The sequence below is a fragment of the Perognathus longimembris genome, chromosome 7, assembly GCF_023159225.1.
Source record: "Perognathus longimembris pacificus isolate PPM17 chromosome 7, ASM2315922v1, whole genome shotgun sequence".
NCBI classification, from domain to species: Eukaryota; Metazoa; Chordata; class Mammalia; order Rodentia; family Heteromyidae; genus Perognathus; species Perognathus longimembris.
In genome coordinates this window covers 46,538,664-46,559,172 of record NC_063167.1, presented here as the reverse complement: position 1 = coordinate 46,559,172, position 20,509 = coordinate 46,538,664, and the positions used below count along the sequence as shown (strand labels likewise).

General features: G+C 36.1%; 1 protein-coding gene across 15 annotated transcripts in view; it reads right to left on the bottom strand.

The window, feature by feature from the left end:
- Mier1 (MIER1 transcriptional regulator) overlaps positions 1–20,509 on the bottom strand; it is a 56,322-nt gene that overhangs the window by 25,939 nt on the left and 9,874 nt on the right. For 8 of the 15 annotated variants that reach the window (XM_048351529.1, XM_048351534.1, XM_048351537.1 and 5 more), the window contains 2 exons: positions 17,305–17,329; positions 11,160–11,305 (listed from right to left, as the gene is read on the bottom strand). The exons of 1 other annotated variant lie outside the window; for it this stretch is intronic. In XM_048351529.1, the coding sequence (XP_048207486.1) occupies positions 11,160–11,305; positions 17,305–17,329 (171 nt within the window). Of the gene's footprint in view, positions 1–11,159; positions 11,306–17,131; positions 17,169–17,304; positions 17,330–20,509 lie in introns of all 15 variants that reach the window. 6 more of the 15 variants (XM_048351527.1, XM_048351528.1, XM_048351532.1 and 3 more) reach the window with 1 other exon arrangement.

Below are 20,509 nucleotides of genomic sequence, written 5' to 3'. Positions count from 1 at the left end.
AAAGTCTGACTTCCATGGTCAGATAAAGAATTTTTCTTAGACACACAGAGGAAAAATATGACTCATTATATAAAAATTCAATTCTCAAACAAAAATCCAGCAACACTTCCAATATTTACTAAGAAAAGAACAAAAAGACTGAAAAGGTCTTATAACAATAGATCTGATGAGGGATTGAATCACAAGTAACAGTAATAGACCTGGTACAGATAGAGAAAAGCCATGCAAGTCAGAGGAAATGACAAATGCTTGAGTACAGAAATCAAAATGAATAACCAGGTCACTCTGATTAAAGCACATGTACTACCTACAGTAGCCTCTCCCAACAAAATATTACTAAAAGATCTACTACTGAAAGGCAACAGAGGGCTGAGAATGTGGCTTAGCGGTAGAGTGCTTGCCTAGCATGCATGAAGCCCTGGGTTCGATTCCTAAGCACCACATAAACTGAAAAAGTCAGAAGTGGCGCTGTGACTCAAGAGGCAGAGTGCTAGCCTTGAGCAAAAGAAAGCCAGGGACCAGGCCCTGAGTCCAAGCCCCCAGGACTGGACAAAAAAAAAACCCAAAACAAAACAGAAAGGTAATAGATTACTCAAAGTTACAGAGATTTTAACTTCAGATTTTATTTTGCCTAATTTCTCTGAGTGTGTCTGTGTATGTGTGCATGTGCATGTATATACATTTGTATGTGCATATACATAAATATACTGTTACTTTGCAAATTTCTTATTTTTTTGGTCAGCAGCACAGAAGATCAGGCATCTGGCAAATGAAAACAACAATAAGAAGCATCTCACCCGAGTCAGAATGACTACTATAAAAAAGAAATGAGAAGCCGGGCTAGGTGCCAGTGGCTTACAGCTGTAATCTTAGCTGCTCAGGAAGCTGAGATCTGAGGATCAGTTTGAAACCAGCCAGGGCAGGAAAGTCCGTGAGACTCCTATCTCCAATTAATCACAGAAAAAACTGAAAGTGGCATGGTGACCCATGTGGTAGAGTGTGGAGCTCAGGGACAGTGCCTAAGCCATTCAAGCCCCAGGACCAGGGAAAAGAAAAAAAGAGAAAGAAATGATAGGCCAGGAAGAGTGGTGTACACCCATAATTATAGCTACTTGTGAGGCAGAAGCAGGAGAATTATGGGTCCGAGGCAAGACCTGAGACCCTACAACGATAAACAAATATACCTAGCCAAAGCAATAAGGCAATAAAGGAATACATCATACTATCCCTATTTTCAGATGATTCAATTCTATACTTAAGCAACATTAACAATTCCACCAAAACTCCTAGATCTAATAAACACTTTTGGCAATGTAACAAGATAAAAAATGAACATGCAAAAATCTGTAGTATTTTATATACCAACAATGAACAGACTAGACTGAGAAAAAAAGTCAGGAAAATAATTCCATTTATGATAGCCTCAGGGGGAAAAACACCTAGAAAAATAAGCTTAACTAAAGACATGAAAGACCTAAATAAATTAAACTATAAAACCTTGGAAAAAGACACTAAAAATACCAGAAGGCAGAAAGACCTCCCACGATCATGAACTGACAGAATTAGTGATGTAAAAATGGCTACACTTTCAAAAGCAATCTAAAATTCAATACAATTCTCATAATATGGAAACAGAAAAGACTCTGAATAGCCAAAGTAATCCTAAGGAAAAAAAGAAACACATATTATACCAGAGCTCAAACTGTATTATAAAACCATACTAACAAAGACATCACGGTAATGACACAGAAAACCCAGAAATAAAACCACTGCCTTACATCTGATTTTTTGACAAAGGAGCCAAAAATATACACTGGAGAAAAGACAGCCTGCTCAACAAATAGGTTTGGAAAATTGGTAATCTCCACGGAAAAGACTGAAAGGAGGAAACGAGCAAGAAGAGACTATTGGAATTGTATGAAATTAAAAGCTTTTGCACATCAAAGCAAACAATTATCAGAATCAAAACATAAACTTACAGAACAAAATAAAATATTTCCAAGCTGTTCAATGGATAAAGGATTAACATCCAAAACATACAAAGGACTCAAATAATTAAACATGCAAAAGAATAACCCAATAAATGGGCTAATGAATTGAATAGAGAATTCTTATGTTACAAACAGTAATATATGAATAAAATGTTCAATATCTTTAGTCATGAAGGGACTACAAGTCATAACGACACTGATTTCATCTCACCCACATTGTTGTAATAGCCTTCAAAAAGGACAGGGTTCTAGTGGTAGAGTGCCTGCCTAGCAAAAAAAAAACAACAAAAAAACCAAACAACACATGCTGGCGAGCAAGTTAAGGATCCCTTATAAACAGTTGGTGGAAATGTAAAATAGTGCAACCACTATGTAATTCAGTATGGAGGTTCCTAACAAAACTGAAATTAGATTGACCTCATGACCCTATCCTGGTACATTGGGCATAAACGTGAAAGAATGTTCATGAATACATGGGAGAGATACCTGCAGCCACCTGTTTAATTGCAGCACTATTCACAATACCCAAGTTGTGGAATCAACCTAGGTACAAATAACTGATGAATAGGTAAAGAAAATATGTATATTTATAATAGAGTATTACTCTGACCTAAAAGGAGAATGATGGCATTTATAGGAAACTAGATGGAACAGGAGTAATAAAAGCCAAGCTCAAAAGCTAAGTATTATGCTTTTTGCTTGTACGTGAAATCTAAACCTGAAAGGATGATGGGGCAGTATAAAATGGGAAATCTTTGGGGGGGATTAGCAAGAGAGAAGAGGAAAGATGCTAGAGGGGGTATAAATACAATAATACATATACATAGTGTAAAGCATAGGTTTTAATTTTCAATTTCATATACATACATATGTCCTATATATCCTATATGTTCTATTTTCATATATATAGAAAATTAAAATCTATTTTCAATAAAATCTTTATTATAGAAAAATTTAAATGGAATTATCACAATGAAACTTCCATATACTATCAATGTTTGCTAGTTTTTGAAAAGATATAAAAATATAAACAAAAGGGCAGAGGACATGGTACAAATGGTAGAGTGCTTGCTGAGTATTAGTAAGTATCACCCCCCCATACACTTATGATACACTGTTGGTAGGAAAATATAATCAGTATAGTCACTATACAAAATAGTATGGAGACGACTACCACATAATCCAGCAATTCCATTAAAATCTTTGTTTTACAGTAAAAAGATAACTTGCAGTCCCATACTTACACCATAGTACTATTCACAATAGACAAAATATGTAATCAATTAGAATGTGCTTCAAACTAATGGATAGACAGAACATCATTGAGCCATTAAAAAGAATTAATTTCATCACATACAGCAACATGGATGGAACTGGAGGGCAAGTGAAATAAATAAGCTGAACACAGAAAGACAAATAGCACTCATGTTAGTTTTATGCATGGAGATGAACAAATTCTGTTTTAAGAAAATGGAATAGGGCTGGGAATATGGCCTTGTGGATAGAGTGCTTGTTTCGTATACATGAAGCCCTGGGTTCGATTCCCCAGCACCACATATATAGAAGTGGCCAGAAGTGGCACTGTGGCTCAAGTGGCAGAGTGCTAGCCTTGAGCGAAAGGAAGCCAGGGACAGCACTCAGGCCCTGAGTCCAAGGCCCAGGTCTGGCAAAACAAAACAAAACAAAACATAATTGGAATAGAATAGTAGACATTAGAACTGAGGAGGGAGAAAGGGAACAGAAGTAGGGACAACTAAAACAACAATTCAAGAATTATTTCTGGTTCCTTAGCACAATAAACTGGTTTAAAAAGCTCTGTATTTCTAAGTAACTAGAAAAACACCAAATTCCTAATACAAAAAAATCTGTAGCACTGCAGAAAAATATTTAATAGTTGAAGAGAGTGAACTGCCTACTACTCTGATTTGAATATTGCACACTGTATTAAATACACAGTAGTATATACCTCATACAAATGTGAAGTCTCTATAAAATACTTTTAAAAAGTCAAACAAAAAGCAAAACACAGCTAGAGGGACCAGAAAGAAATTATTAGTTTGGTTGGCCTCAAATTTGTAATTCATGATCCTCTTGCCTTTAGCATCCTGAGTACTGATATTACAGATATGCACCCATATGCTCAGCAACTTACTTTTGGCTGCACTTAGAAGTAGAATCTCAGAGAGGACAGCCTGAATTTCTTGGCAATCACCAATTCCTGGTATTTGGCATTCTTAGTTCTCTGCCAAAAAATTGAGCCTATTCTGTAGCCTCTCTGAAGAAACAATCTGCCAACTCTGAGTACCCTATCTTCTCTGCCTATGTGGCTTTGACAACATAAAGGCAACACTCTAATCATCTTCATAGACTAAGAAGTTTGTAGTTTCTGCTAGCTCTTTTGGGTCCCAGATTGCAAAGCACTGTAGTACGTATGTCATTCTAAAAATATCCTTCTCTCCTTTTGTTACAATAACCAAGTAGACAACACTCAGACCAGCACCTGTACTGCAACCTAGAAGGGATGTGATTGAGTTCTCCATCTCTCCTTGGTCTGTAACAGGAAAACTCCTTATTCTACAGCAGCAGACACAGCAGGAGTCAAGAAACTCAGATTGTTTCTAAAATTTTAACAGTAAGTAAAGACTGTTTCAAGCAGTGAATCTAGGAGACTTAGTAACATATGACAAAAGCAGATCTGAAAAAAGAAGCAGAAATGTATTCTGGTGCCACTGAAGCCCTGAGACCTGGATACAGTCCTACCCTTAATGAAATCTGTGACCCTTACATTAAATTCTCTATTTTGACAGAGCTAGTTTCAGATGGGGTTTTTTTATTCCCAAAATTTGATATTAGAAACATGGTATCCTGTAAAGAAAATACTTTTTTTTTTCCAAATTTTTATTATCAAACTGATGTACAGAGAGGTTACAGTTTCATACGTTAGGTATTGGATACATTTCTTGTACTGTTTGTTACCTTGTCCCTCATACCGCCTCTCTCCTCCCCCTTGCCCTTCCCCCCTGCCCCGGAGGTGTTCAGTTCACTTACACCAAACAGTTTTGCAAGAAAATACTCTTATTTCTCTCTGAAAATGAATAGCTGTATTAAGACCCATCATTCACCTGTTCTTTAGAATATCTCCAGTGTTTATTCCGCTAAATATTAACATCCTTCAAATTAAATTGAAACACCATACTAATTTTGTATAATGTAACCATAATGTTACATTAAGTGTCAACAGTATAGAAAAGAGAAAAGAAAGCAAGAATTATGGGGCAAGGAGTGGATTTTCATAGATGAAAGATTTGCTTTTACCATTCTTATGAATAATAAAACATGAGTGATAAGCACTATTTTAGTGACCATGTGCTAGACATTGTTCCAAGTGCTTTAGAAAAATAACTGTATAAAACTATCTGAAACTTAACTATGTTAAAGTTGCATGTTTATGAAGTAGTTAAGATGAATTATGAACCCAGGTAGTCTGACTGACTCACTTATACAGCTTTCCTTGAACCCTGACCTTAGGTGAAGTCTAAATAATCTTAATGCAGTATGAAATCTGAAGCTCTGAGTTGACAGATACAGGAATAAAGAAAATGTGCCTGGAAGAATAAGTTTTCTAAGCAGCAGGATAAAAAAAACAGGGACAATCATAACCATGTAAGCTGTTGAGAGGGTAGCTAAAGATTAAAAGAATGAATTATTTAAAAAGACAAACATATCTGAAGTAAAATGAAGACAAGAGGTAAAGTCAACAAACACTGATATAGAACAGGATTATAAAATTGGATTGGCATGGGAGTTGGTCGTTGGAGTTCAGTCATTTGGTGGATGAGCACACTATTCTTCATATACCTATTGTAGCTAAATGAACTCAACAATAAATGTTTATGAAGAGAGGAGAAAAACTCTAGGAACAACACATCAGGCGACAATGGATTTGAATCTTACTTCCACAGAGTCCGGATGGAATAGACTCAGACTTTCATGGCCTTCAACGACTAAATTTTTCAAATCTTTCCAGTCACACTTCTGGGGTCATCTTTTCACTCATCGACTTGTTTGTGGTTAAGTCCACATTGATGATCTACACCTCTCAGATTCATCAGAATTATTCCAATAAGGTGTGAAGGCTACTTTCAATCACTTCATCAATTTGTGTCTGCAGTCTCATACACTTACCACTATCTGAAAATTTCAACTGAGAAGCTGTGGCTCTGGAAGTTGTGTGCCTCTTTTTCTGTGTGTTGCCTGAGGAGAAATGCAATGGCACACAAAAAAATCTCTTGAAGATGCAAAACCAAGATAAAACCCTGCATGCCATGGGAGCAGAATGGCACTGAAAAAGAACCTGACCCAAGTCCTTTCAGGTCATTTCTGTAACGTCCTCTGAACTACTTCCTAGATGAAGGAGTAAAGCTCATCAGGAGGATAAGAGAACATTTGACTAACCTCTGTAAGCTGTCAAGCTGCCAAGCTAAAGCAGTCAAAAAACATTTCTAACTGCTCACCCTTAAGTACAACTAAGAGGCCCCAAAGCCCAGAACCCTTTGAGGAGCTACTCTGCTTTACCTGGCAACAGGGGATTCAGACTAAGCCTGTCTCTGGTCATGAAGCAGCTTTCTAACCATCACCAGAAGCCCCTCCTAAGCCTTAGACTAAATGAACTGAAGAAAAAAAAAAAATCCAGGAGAGAGGAAGGATGCTGTTATTTAGGTAGGTCTAATGGACACAACCAGATTGGGCTGATGGTTCCTAAGGTAGTCAACCTCTTGAAGTTGGGGCTTGACTTAGAAGATTAACTTTGAAGGCATGAACTTTTTATAATTCCCATGTTGGGAGTTTTATTTTTTTTTTCCTATATAATCCAGGATGAGTGTATATTCCAAGAAAATCTCAATTTCTTACAGGATTTTTTTTTCCTTTTAGATAAAGGATTCAGAAATAAGACAAAAAAGGAATAGAAAAGAGCTTTTATGAAAAGTGAAACTTACTGGGAGCTAGTGGCTCTCATCTGTAATCATAGCTACTCAGGAGGTTAAGATCTGAGGATACTGGTCCAAGCCCAAGGAGAAAAGTATGTTACTCTTATCTCTAATTCCACTGACCAGCAAAAAACTGGAAGTAGAGATGTGTTAGAGTCCCAGCCTTGTAAAACAGCCAATCAAGAGTACAAGATCCTGAGTTTATACCCCATAACAAGCACCAAAACATTAAAAAAAATTCCTACTGGGAAGCTGATGAATACTTTTCCATGTATATTAAGTACTTACATTGTCACTAGTTAAGATACTTTTCTAAAATATCTTCAAATGTAAAGACATAATGGAGTGCTCCAATTGTAATCATTCTTAGGTTATCTTGAGTCTTAAGAGTATATTTGGAAAACAAAGTTATACTTCAGCACTAATTCACAGCAAATAAAAAATCCACCTACTATCTTGATGTTACTTCTATGATTACCAGAGTAAATTCGAACAAGTTTATCTAATTCTACTAAAACATTTAATCGTTAAAATTACAAATTAAAATAGCGTTTTTTCTGAAAAGATATATGCATGCAACTGTAACAAACTATAAAGTTGTTTATATCAATTATTTTCACCGAAATTCAAACATAATATACATTTACTGTTAACTATGAATGGACAAGATTTGTACCACAATTAAATTAAAAATCAAAGTACCAAGTTAAAAAAACACCTTATATTCTCTAATACAACTAATGGATCTATACAAAAGAAAGTATTCAGAGTAATGAAGTACTGTTCATAATTAAAATAAAAAGACCAATTTGGTTTGGTTCCTAGGACTTTAAAGCTACAAGAAATTCAACACACTGGCCTACAGCCACATGAAGTAATACTGTGCTGTCTATCAGTGATCCGGGATTTAATACCACTTTTTGCTTTCAGTTGAAGATAGGGCACACAATGCCAGGCACTGTGGCACATACCTATAATCCTACATACTCAGAATGCTTAGAATTAAAGATCGAGGTCCAAAGCCTGCTTTTGTCCAGGCTGGCCTAGAACTGTGACTCTCCTTCCCCTGGTTAGCTAGGATTAGAGGCCTATACCATTATGCTTGATCTTTTTCTTTTTTTTTGCCAGTCCTGGGTGTCAGTCCTGGGGCTTGAACTCAGGGCCTGCGCACTGTCCCTGAGCTTCTTTTCCTCAAGGCTAGCACTCTACCACTTGAGCCACAGTGCCACTTCTGGCTTTTTCTCTTTATGTGGTACTGTGGAATCAAACTTAAGAGCTTCATGAATGCTAGGCAAGCAGCTTACATTCCATCCCACATTCCTAGCCCTTGACTTATTTTCAATAGACCAACTCACTAATATTTTTGTTCAGGCTGGCCATGAACCACAATCTTGTTCCCCTGTCCCAAATAGCTGGTACTAACCTCTTCATGTGCTATTTAATCGATCCTTAAAATGCTATAACTAACACATACCACCAAGACCAATTCTGTTCTCTGCTTAAAATAATAAAATATCAAATCACTGTAGGCGCTATGAGTTATGCTAGTTTTAAACAGTAAATGGGCAAAATGACAAGTTCTGACTAAATGGCAATGGACTCTTTTTTGGGCTCCAAAATAAGTTTCTGAAACACAGATTAATCATTCTTACTACAAAAATATAAGCACTCATTTTTTCTATATTGTATATTACAAATCCTTAAAATCTGGCACTGTTAAAAGCTCTTTTTATCATGGAGTACAGCAGATCATATAAATAAATTTTATTAGAGTTTATCAGATTTTTTTTATCCATTCATTTCATTTAATACTTTCCTTGAATGACTATTTTTGCTACGTACCTTGAAATATACAGATGAATAAAAGTTATGGTCCCTTCTCTTCATAAAATTAATGGAAGCTAAGCCCATAAATTAAACATATACAAATTGTTTAAGTAAAATCAAACAGCAGATACATATATACACAAGTTAAATAGGATACTAATTAAGAAGTACCCAAGTAAACTAAAATAATTAGGAGACAGGAAAGGCCACTTTAAGGGCCACACTAAACCCAGAAAGCCAGCCACAGGTAGCACATCCCAGAAAGTATACATAAGCTGGCAAACCTTGAAGCAGGAAGAAACAAGTTAATCCAATAGAACCTAGTGTGATGATATAATATTGTGACACATGGGTGAGAAGTCATATCATGCAGATGGTCTTGCAGATGAAAGAGTTTCGATTTTCTTTAGGAATAATAAGAAACCTAGAAGTTTAAAACAGATTAACTTTTATTTTCCCATCATGGTTGTGGGTGGAAATAGACCAAAGGTAAGATAGTAAGAGGAAATAATGAAACTGGGTGAGAAGCTATCTAAATTGTCTACAATAAAAATGATGGCAGCCTAGGCAGAGATGAAACAAGTCTGATTAGAAGTATTTTTATTTTTTATTTTTGCCAGTCCTGGGGTTGGACTCAGGGCCTGACCACTGTCCCTGGCTTCTTTTTGTTCAAGGCTAGCACTCTGCCACTTGAGCCACAGCGCCACTTCTGGCTGTTTTCTATATATGTGGTGCTGAGGAATCGAACCTAGGGCTTCATGTGTATGAGGCAAGCACTCTTGCCACTAGGCCATATTCCCAGCCCCTAGAAGTATTTTTAGACAGAAATAAAAGGCTTTTAAGAAACAGGGGCTGGGGATATGGCCTAGTGGCAAGAGAGCTTGCCTCGTATACATAAGGCCCTGGGTTCGATTCCCCAGCACCACATATACAGAAAACGGCCAGAAGTGGCGCTGTGGCTCAAGTGGCAGAGTGCTAGCCTTGAGCAAAAGGAAGCCAGGGACAGTGCTCAGGCCCTGAGTCCAAGGCCCAGGACTGGCCAAAAAAAAAAAAGGCCTTTAAGAAACTGAATATTGAGAATGAAAGAATAACACCTTTGTTTCAGTCTTAGTCAATAGTATAAATGGTAGTGCTACCTGAAGGAGATAAGACAGGGGAAGACAGCAGTAGTAATAGATAGCAATTAATAGTTCTGTTTTGGATATTTAAAATGTAAACATATCTGTTGAACTTTTCAAGCAGAAGTGTCAAATATAATAAATAAAACTGAAGACTGAATATTTTAAGAAACATAAAGGAAAAACTGAGAATATAGACATTATGAAAATAGATCATATAACAGTAATTTTTAAATTTGGTGTGCATGCAATTTAAGCTTGCCTAATGCAGATGTAGATTTGGACTCTTCCACATTCCCAAAGATTCTGGATTTGTATGCTCTGGGAAAGGCAAAAAGTTTTCCACCTTTCTTTTTTTTTTTTTTTTTGCCAGTCCTAAGGCTCAAACTCAAGGCCTTGGCACTGTCCCTGATCTTCCTTTTGCTCAAGGCTAGCACTCTACCACTTGAGCCACAGTGCCACCTCTAGCCTTTTCTGTTTATGTGGTACTGAGGAATCTAATCCAGGGCTTCATGCATGCTATGCAAGCACTCTACTACTAAGCCACATTCCCAGCCCAAGATTCCGCCTTTTTAAAGTAAGTTCATGGATGATTCTGAAACAACTGATCTTATATTCCATTTTGAGAGTTTTTCATCTCTAGAAAGATGCAAGAGAAGAAAACAAAGTGAGAAAACTAAGAAATAGAAAATACAAACATTTAAGCCTTAATTGAGGAGAGTCTGCAAAGGATACTGAACAGGAAAAACAGAAAACAGGACGGTTAAGTGTATTACAAAATCCAAGTGAAAAAAGAGAAAAAAGTAAGTTAGAAAGAGAAAGTGAAAAACAATGCACATGATGAAATTCAAAGATTACCTTGAGAGGAAGAAACAGACACAATCTAGAACATTTTATGTCGTAAGGAGAAAATAAGAAAAATGATGACAACTCTTAATACTGTGAAGCTGAGTAAATAAAAGATGCCGTACTTGGTGAAGAAGCTCAGAATTCTTTTATAGTCCATTTTGATAGTCTAGGCCTCTGAAACCTGACAAAGTCACTACTGACCTGTATTAGTTCACACACTTAAGATATTTTTTAAATGGCTTAAACATCCCAACTATGATCTCATTGAACTTTTCAGTATTTCTACACAATCTTATCCCCCAAAACAGGTAACCAAAATTTTGAAAATTCCCTCTTTCCACAAAAAAGCAATAAGCACTTCATCCCTAGCTCTTAGTATTATTTACCCTTGCAAGATCCTCTATTTCAGAACTGAAGTTTGTTTCTCCTTCCATCATTTCTTCCTCTTCTAATGTTCGTTCATCATCAAAATCATGAACCAGCATGTCAGCTGATGGATCAAATTCATGGTCATCTGATGTTGCTGAACCTCCTGGTAAAGAATATTTTAAAAAGTAGGGTAAACCAGATTAAGTGTATCTTACTAATATTAATTTAGTGTATATGCATTATTTATTTGAGGTTGGTTTAAGTAAAAAGGCTATGCACAGTATATACTAACTTTTGCTTTTTAAAATTCTTGCCCCTGTACATCATCACCCGAAAACAATTCTTCTGAATGATGATTATATAAACACCAAATGAAGTACTTCTCAGAAGGTATCTCTGTTGTTAAATGATGTGGCTATAGAAGTTTTTTTGTGAAAACAAAGACAAATTCAAATATTCTATGGGTACAAGGCATAAAAAATAATCTAAGATAACTGATGAACCAATCCATGTTTATTCTAGTCATTGGAAACACTGCCAGATTCAATAGTCAATCTTTGTAATACTGGACTGTAAGGGTTGGGAATACATATTTTCCACAGTTGAGTAATGCCAAACCTAGAATAGTTTACAAAAGCAATAGTAACAAATACTGAAAAACTGTTGAGTGTTACATTAACAGATATACAAATCTTTTCACTTTCTTTTATTACAAGAACAACCAATAAGGAAAATAAGAAGACATTAGGAATTCTTTTTTTAAAAAGCCCAATGGCTCAGGTTTCTTTAGCCACCTTCCATAGTCTTCAGAGTGGGAACCATAATTTTCTTACTATATGCCAAAAACTATGATCAAACACTTCATATATATTATCTAAATTAATCTTCAAATAATTATAGGAAGTAGGTACTATTACCTATTTAAGAAGGAAAAAAATATCCAGGTTGGGCAATCCATGCCAATAACCTCAATTACTTAGGAAGTAGAGACTGCAGGATCACGGTTTAAGGCCAGTCAAGACATAAATGTCAGAAAGACACCATCTCAAAACCAACCCATACATGGTAGTGTACAACTGTAATACCAGCTACTCAAAAGAATCATTGTCCAAGGCTGGCCTAGGCAAAAAGTATTAGATCCTATATGAAAAATACTACAAAGCAAAAACATGGGCTGTGACTCAAATGACAGAGCACTTGTCTGGCAACTCAGGTCATTTTAAGCTCTAACACTACAACACAAGATTTAAGGTTTGTAGAGTATAACTAGAATTTTTAAACTCATTGGACCAGTCGTAGGTATCAAAGAAGGAATCTGAATTCTGGATTGAATTCAACTTCTGTAAGTCAAGTTAGCATTCTACCTTAAAGAAAACTTGAGGAGGGCCTAAGTTTACTAAGACAAGTGAATTGTAACGCAGGTCAGGTGGCAAAGCACTTAGAAAATGCTATGCTCTTTGAGGAGCATAAAACAATTGATACTAAGTATAAAACAACTGCCAAATTAGATCTTTTTAAAGTTAGTATGATTTTCATAGGTTATCCTAGTCCTGGCTGAAGGACTAAACACAAGGGCTCCACAGGAGCACAATTTCAATAGCACTAACTAGGGTATAGGTCTGTGTTTTCAAGGGAAATCTTGTCTGAAACTTTTTGGTACCCAGGTAATCCTGACTGGAGATGTAGTAAGAGCATGGCCCTAATTCCCAGAGCCACAAAAACCCAATACCTCCCAAACAAAAAATCCACCCAAAAATCTTTTGGGACACTAAGCAGTCAGTAATTAATATTAAGGACGATGCTATATACTTTTCTTCTCCCTGGTAGGCAAAGATCCTTGCCTCCTCAGAACTTCATGCCCCCTTTATATGCAATTTTCCTATACAATTCTTCTTTGTTGTTGGTGGTGGTCATGGGGCTTGAACTCAGGGCCTAGATGCAGTCACTGAGCTTTTTCGCTCAAGGATAGTGCTCTACCACTTAAGAGCTACAGTGCCACTTCCAGTTTTTGGGTGATTAACTGGAGAAAAGAGTCTCATCGACTTTCTTGCCCAGTATGGCTTTGAACTGTGATCCTCAGATCTCAGCCTCCTGAGAAGCTAGATAGAACTACAGGTACAAGCCACTGGCACCCGGTCTAATATACAATTCTTAATAAACAGAGATATTGCCAAAAGTAATTATTACTGATTCCTATTTAATGTAATCCTCTTTTTCTTTTGTAGTACTGAGGCTTGAATTCAGGAAATTACATTTGCTAGCAAGTCTCTACCACTTGGAAAACACTTGCTTTAACTTCTTGCTTCACAGGTAGACACAGGGTATTTGCAAGCACATGGTTCCAAGGAGAACACTACTGAGGAACTCACCAAACTCACCAGTGCAGAGATCACTAATAGACTGCAGACTGTATTTTCCTTTTCCCCCAAATGCTACACAACTTCCACTAAAAACATACCTCCCAACAAATGTAACTTTGTCACTTTTTATCTTAACTTTTACCATGCACACCATTTTCTTTTTGGAAGACATTTTCAGAAAACTAAGGGTAGGGAGACACTCTGCAGACCACAATTAGATCATTCAGCCATGATATAAAAACACAACTAATGAAAACGGGACCAAATGAGAGCTTCTCCACATCACTAAGCTGCAATATGAATGTACAGAATTTCAATTTTTTCTTTTTGGTAAAAACTTTGTGTAATAAATCCAAGAATAAGGTAAGTATACTGCAGATAAGTTTTCAGTGATGATCTCATGATTTTCTCCTGGAACTGAAGTCCTTTTAACCCCTACCTTGTAGCTGGGATTACAGATATGCATCACCATGTCTGGCTAGTACTTTGACAAGATCTTGCCGACTTTGATTACCCAGGCTAGTTTTGAACTATAATCCTCCAATCCTTGCTTCCTAAGTAGCTGGGATTTCTTGCACTACACTGTCACGGCCCTTACTATTATACACATTATCAATTAAAAAAATATCAAGCTTGTGAGTATGTAGCTTCATATATAGTGTTTACCTACATGAAGTCCTTCATCTTTTTGTCAGTATTCATAAAGACAATTATATTTAAAGAGTTGCCACTTTAAAGCCAGGCACTAGTGACTCATGCCTGTAATTTTTAGCTACTCAGATGGTTGAGATCTGAGGACTGGGGTTCAAAGTCAGCCAGGATATACAAAACTGAGAGACTCATCTCTATTTAACCAGCACAAAAAGCCAAAGTGGAGGCATAGCCTTAAGTGGTAGAGCTCCAGCCATGAGTGGAAAAAGCCAAGCAAAAGAGCAAGGGTGTGAGTTCAAGCACCAGGGAGTAAAGGCAGGGAAGGGGGGAACATACCACTTTATTCCCCAACTACATTCACTATCAAAGTGCAAGTCTCCCTTGTTACTTCAATTTCTTTGCCATATATACATTATACTTTTCTCTATAAACTTTCAACCTTTTTTTTTTCTTAACCTGACCTTTTTATTTCATCTGACTTATTTCATTCATTAGTTTCTGTCAATTGTCAGGCTTGGCTCATTGTTAGCTAGCCTGTTTCCTAGGAGAGAGTCACAATAATAACATTTTAAGGGAGTCTAGTACTTTATAATAATAGTTATTTTCCTTCCGAATTAAGGCAAAGAACACTGCTTTGTTGTAAAATTCCATTCCCGGTGTGGCATTACTAAAATGTATCCTATCTTTTCAAAGATTCAAAAGTAAATTTACTTTACAATATATCATGGGTACTCAATGACTCTAAAATTTTTCTTCCCTTCTCTTAATCCCCTAACCTAATGGCTGTAATTTTTTCTGCTGTAGTTCATAGGCAAACTACTCATGATAGCACTGGTTCCAAAGTGTACATCTACAATGTGCAAAAGCCTTTTACAAGTGTACCAAAAAATATTTTTACATGAAATTGGAATTACTACATTTTCTCACAAATTTTAATTACTTACAACCAGTATTACCTATGTGAAAACACTACTTTGGGAAGATGTTCAGTACAACAAAAACTAACTCAAAATATGTTCCTCAGTCTGAAAACAATCATTAAAAAAAAAAAAAAGGCTGGGCGCTGATGGGGAGTGCTCACACTTGTAATCCGGCTACTTCACAGGCTGAGATCTGAGGACTGTGATTCCAAGCCAGCTGGGGCAGAGGGGCAGAAAAGTCCATGAGACTCTGAGCTCCAATAAACTATTCAGAAAAAGGTGGAAGTGGTGCTGTGGCTTAAGTGGTAGGCCTTGAGCACAAAGAGGCTCAGGGATAGGGCCCAGTCCAGAGTTCAAGTGCCCAGACTAGCACACATACACAAAAAAGTAATATATATTATATATATTATAAATTATAAATTTCAACAACTAGCAAAGGCTACTGAAGACTCCATTATTCTTCCAGTAATGCCTATGCTAGTGGCAACTGACAAATGACTCAAAAATTCATAAAATACCTAAATACAGTCTATTTCAATATACTAACAAATACTAGAACCTTACCAAAAAAACCAAAATGATTCCTGTGTGTGAAAATTTTAAAAATACTGAAAACAATTCTACATCATAAAAAGGATATGGTGCTATAACACTTATTTGAGGTTAAATTACTTCCAACATCAACCATCCAGAACATACTTACAAACCAAAAGTTAAAAAGAACATTGAGTTTCAGAAATATCACAAAGCTTAAATATACTTTACTCACAAGTATATTATTAAAGGAACTTTTTTTTCCAGGTGTATTAAAAGTAAAATTTAGTGTAAAGTGAACATCTCAGGGGTTTTTTTGTTTTGTTTTTTTTGTGCTGGTCCTGGTGCTTGAACCTAAGCCTAGGTACTGTCCTACATGAGCATTTTTGCTCCAGGTTACAGCCACACCTGCACTTCTGGCTTTTTGGTGATTCATTTGAGATAAGACTCACAAACTTTGCTGCTTGTACTGGCTTTGAGGCACAATCCTTAGATCTCAGCCTCCTGAGTAGCTAAGATTACAGGTATGAGACACTGATGCTTAGCTGACCAATTTTTTTTTTTAAAGAGGTCAGGAAATAATTTAGTCTAATCTCAACAGAGCACAATTCCATTTTTTTTTTTTAGGAAAATGGCCCTAGACTATTAAAGGTTCATGTTAAGCATTAAAATTTTTTTCCATAAAATTTAAAGCACAGATTGCTCCAATAATATGCAAAATGCAGTAATGTGGAATATATCGTATTAGAATATTTGATATATGAGAGATTTTAAAATAAAACATTACAATGAGTGCTCACTTGCCACACTTTTCTACTAGGTCCCTTTTAACCCCATAATGTGCACAGAAAGTATTTTCAGTTTTATAATTCAAATTTTTGCTTTGTGCAGTTATACTTAAATTCCCAAGTATAAACTCAACCTCTATGAAAGTATATAGGGATGTTGCTCTACTCTTAGTAAAGTTTCTGGAAACAGGCAAATAATGTACTTTTTCTCGTTACAACCAATTAATATCAGTGCTGCCAAAGGAGGAGAACCCTGTATCTAGATTTTATACAAAATGCTCTAAATTACTTTGTGAACCAGAATGGTCCAAATACTACAAGTTTGCAACTTGTAGAATCATGTTTGGGGAAGGATATAAATCTGATATGTAAGGTCAGAAAACTCAACTTAATCCTACTAATTCTAAGAGTAACTTTACTAATTTACAATGCTAAATATTTACTTTTAAGTAATTTGCTTACTTTATTTTCTGTCCCTCAGTAATTACGTTAGCTATTTTTTCACAAATAAACATTGTTCACAAATAAAACATTTTGAATTTCCTACCCAACTATTTCTAAGCTAATTGATATCCTTTCAAAAATATACTTCATACATGCTTCAAAATCAAGTAACAATTTAAAATTAGATGAAATACATAAAATACTGAGAGAGAGAGAGAGAGAGCGCGTGAGAGAGAGCGAGAGAGAGAGAATCCAAAAATAGTCATGAGGATGGACCTCACCGCAGCCTCACCTGTACTTTCATGGGCAGTCAAACATTTCATCCATTTCTTTTTCCCCAGAGAAAAGAAGCATTCAGAAGAAAAGCAAGTCAGATGACAGTCTAACTCCTCTAGCTTTTATATGCAACTAATAGGACAAATGTTAGTCAAATAGAGATTTAAAATATATAGAAAAAATACTTACCTGGACTTGAAGACTCAACAGATGGCTGAGGAGAGGAGAAAAGAGACAAATTAGCACTTCTATACAGTATATCTTCACAAACTTCACAGCAACTATTCAATGACTACTATAACACTAAAACTACAGCAGGTTTTAATATCTGAATTATTGAATACAAACTAAAATTTCCAGTATTTCCTTTGCATTATATTTAAAGGCAGAAAAATCTTAAACACTCCCAAATTTACAAAGACAACAACATGAAGTTGATTCAGATTTCAAAATAATATTGGCCTCCAGAAGTGGAGCTGTGGCTCAAGTGATAGAGTGCCAGCACTGAGTGGCAAGCCCCAGTACTGGCATCTGGGGGATAGGGGGGTGGGAAAGGTCTCAAAACACATGGCCTAAAAAGTAGGATCTCAGGCTGTGCAATTTTTCTGAAACAGATTTTTCTTCTGTCAATACTACAAACAAAAACAATGCACAAAGCTTGCTAACGAGAAAACTGTGGCTTAGACAAATGAGTTATGAAATGAGAGGCAGAAACTAAAGACACTTTAAGTAAAAATTGGGCTAGGAAAAAAACAAAGGAAAAAAGAATTAAAATGTTATGTAAGTACCAAGTACTACATTAACTAAATACCGTGTTTTTAAGTAGTTGGAGAATTATTGCAAACATTCAAATAAAAGTGTAGAGAGGTTATGTTATCTGAGGAAGGTGGCACAGATAACCACTAATTATGTTGCCTCAGCTGTACCACTCTTCTAAGTTTGAGTATAAGCAAATAGAAAATAAAATTGGTAGCAGCTTATTATAGTGTTATTTTACTTTATCTTAATTCATTTAATTTACAATCACAAACAAGCCATTTTTAATCATAAATTTCTTTAAAAGGAATTCAATAAAAACTCAAAAGATGTTTAAGCTACCAGGCATGGTGCATGTCCTAGCTACATAGGAGGCATAAATAGGAAGACTGTATTCTGATACTACTCTGGCAACAAACAAATACCGCCCTCCCCCCCGACCCCCCCCCCCCAAAAAAAAAGCTGGGCACTGATGGCTCATGCATGTAATCCAGGCTACTCAGAAGACTGAGATCTGATGGTTGTGGTTTAAAGCCAGCCCAGACAGGAAAGTCCATGAGACAAGACACTCATCTCTAATTAAACACCAAAAAAACCCAAAACCAAAACCAAAAACAAAGCCAAAAGTGGAGCTGTGGTTCAAGAGGTAGAGCAATAGTTTTGAGCAGTAAAGCTCAAGGAAAGCACCCATGCCCCTGAGCTCAAGCCCCAGGACCAGCATCCCTTTCTCACCCTCTCCCACCGCCCAAACAAACAAACATAAATAAGTACCCAAACAAAAAAATACTCTATTTGAAAAAAACCTAAAGCCAAATGGGTTGGAGGTGTGGTTCAAGTTATAGAGCACTTGCAAGCATGAGGCCTTGAGTTCAAACTCATACCACCTGAGTTCAAGCTCCAGGATTGGCAAAAAACAAAAAAGCAAACAGACTGATACCACCAGGGGAAGAAAAATGGCAGACTGACCAGCACTAACTTATAATAAATACCTTACTGATTATTCTATTAAATTTATGAAAAAGACTTATTTACTTTCTACTCATTAAGATATCACATGTAAAAATGGTAGCATTTGTAGTTACAAGCCACATAGTAGAACAAAACCCAAAGCTAACAACGATCAATCATACTGGAAGGTTTCAAAGACCTATGTATGATCTGACTGAAGGTAAATCTAATTAGATTAGCATGGGGGAGAGGAATTAGGGATGGGGTGCCTACCTATACATTCAGTATCTATACATTGTAGTATTTTATATCCAGAAGAAAATTTAAATGTGTAAATTTACAAGGTAGGATTGAAATTAGTATTTTCAAGTTAATCATAAATCACAGATGAGTTGCTAAAAACTGACTTTTGATCATTCAAGCTGTGATTGTAACTGAAATCACAAAATGATTATCTTTGTGGGAGAATGTGAGTTTAGGATCACAACATAAGAAGTTTCAGTGCAGAATGAAGACAATTTAGATATAAAGGAGAATAGCAGAACTGACTTAAATTCATATACCAATATATACTTTAAAATACATAGTTATTTGACAATAACCATAAATATGCTAACAATACCTACGCCCATGTACTTCATTTTATAAAATATAAAGGAATATAAAGCCAACAGATCAAGATTATGTCGTGACGATAAAGGCAGACCATAAAAATCCATAACAACTGTCTTCACAAGACTCCTTCTGTACCTTCCCGAGAAACTACTAAGTAAACATTTTCTCCTCTTCCTTCTTCCTCCTATTCTTTACTCTTTCTGAAATTTTTAAATAAGTTCAAAGCATGTTTAAAATATGACCATAAATTATCTATGTCTCTTTAGAAACTAGTACCTTTATCTAACAATTACTCTCCAGGATAGCCTACAACACATGTCTTTTATTACTACAGTGAATTAGAAAGGAAAACAGAGGAAAAACGAAATAAGCAAGCAAGTATTTCATACGTTCAAGTTGTTTCCACTATTTTGTAGATCATTTGGCAACGTGATTTACACTACTGTCACACGTAAAGAAGCACAGCAAGTTCTATTTATAGCCTTCATTACCACAATTGCAAAAGAAATGAGAAAAAATTAAAATCCATCATTTAACTAGTTAGAAATGATATGTAGGGGGCTGGGAATGTGGCTTACCAATAGAGTGCTTGCCTAGCATGCATGAACCCCTGGGTTTGATTCCTCAGAACCACATAAACAGAAAAAGCTGGAAGTGGCACTGTGGCTCAAGTGGTAGAGTGCTAGCCTTGAGCAAAAGGAAGCCAGGGACAGTGCTCATGCCCTGAGTTCAAGTCCCGGGACTGGCAAAAAAAAAATGATACGTAGCTTTCCAGGTCCAGTACCTCTTGAGCCTCGCCTCCAGCTCTAAATTTTTTTCCTTTAAAAAATTCAAAGCAGTGAAACACTATAAATCCATTTTAAAAAAGATAGAAGCATTTAAATTGAAAGAGGGGGTACTCTAAATATACCCGCACACAGCAAAAGTGAGTGTCGAACATAAAGTAAGCTGGGTTGGGGACTATTCATTTTTTTCCTTAGAAAGATGCATAATAATTTATTAATAATACTTCTAAGAAATGGGTCAGGAAGAGGGCTTTTTCATTTTCTATTTTTCTGTACTGTTAGAATTATTT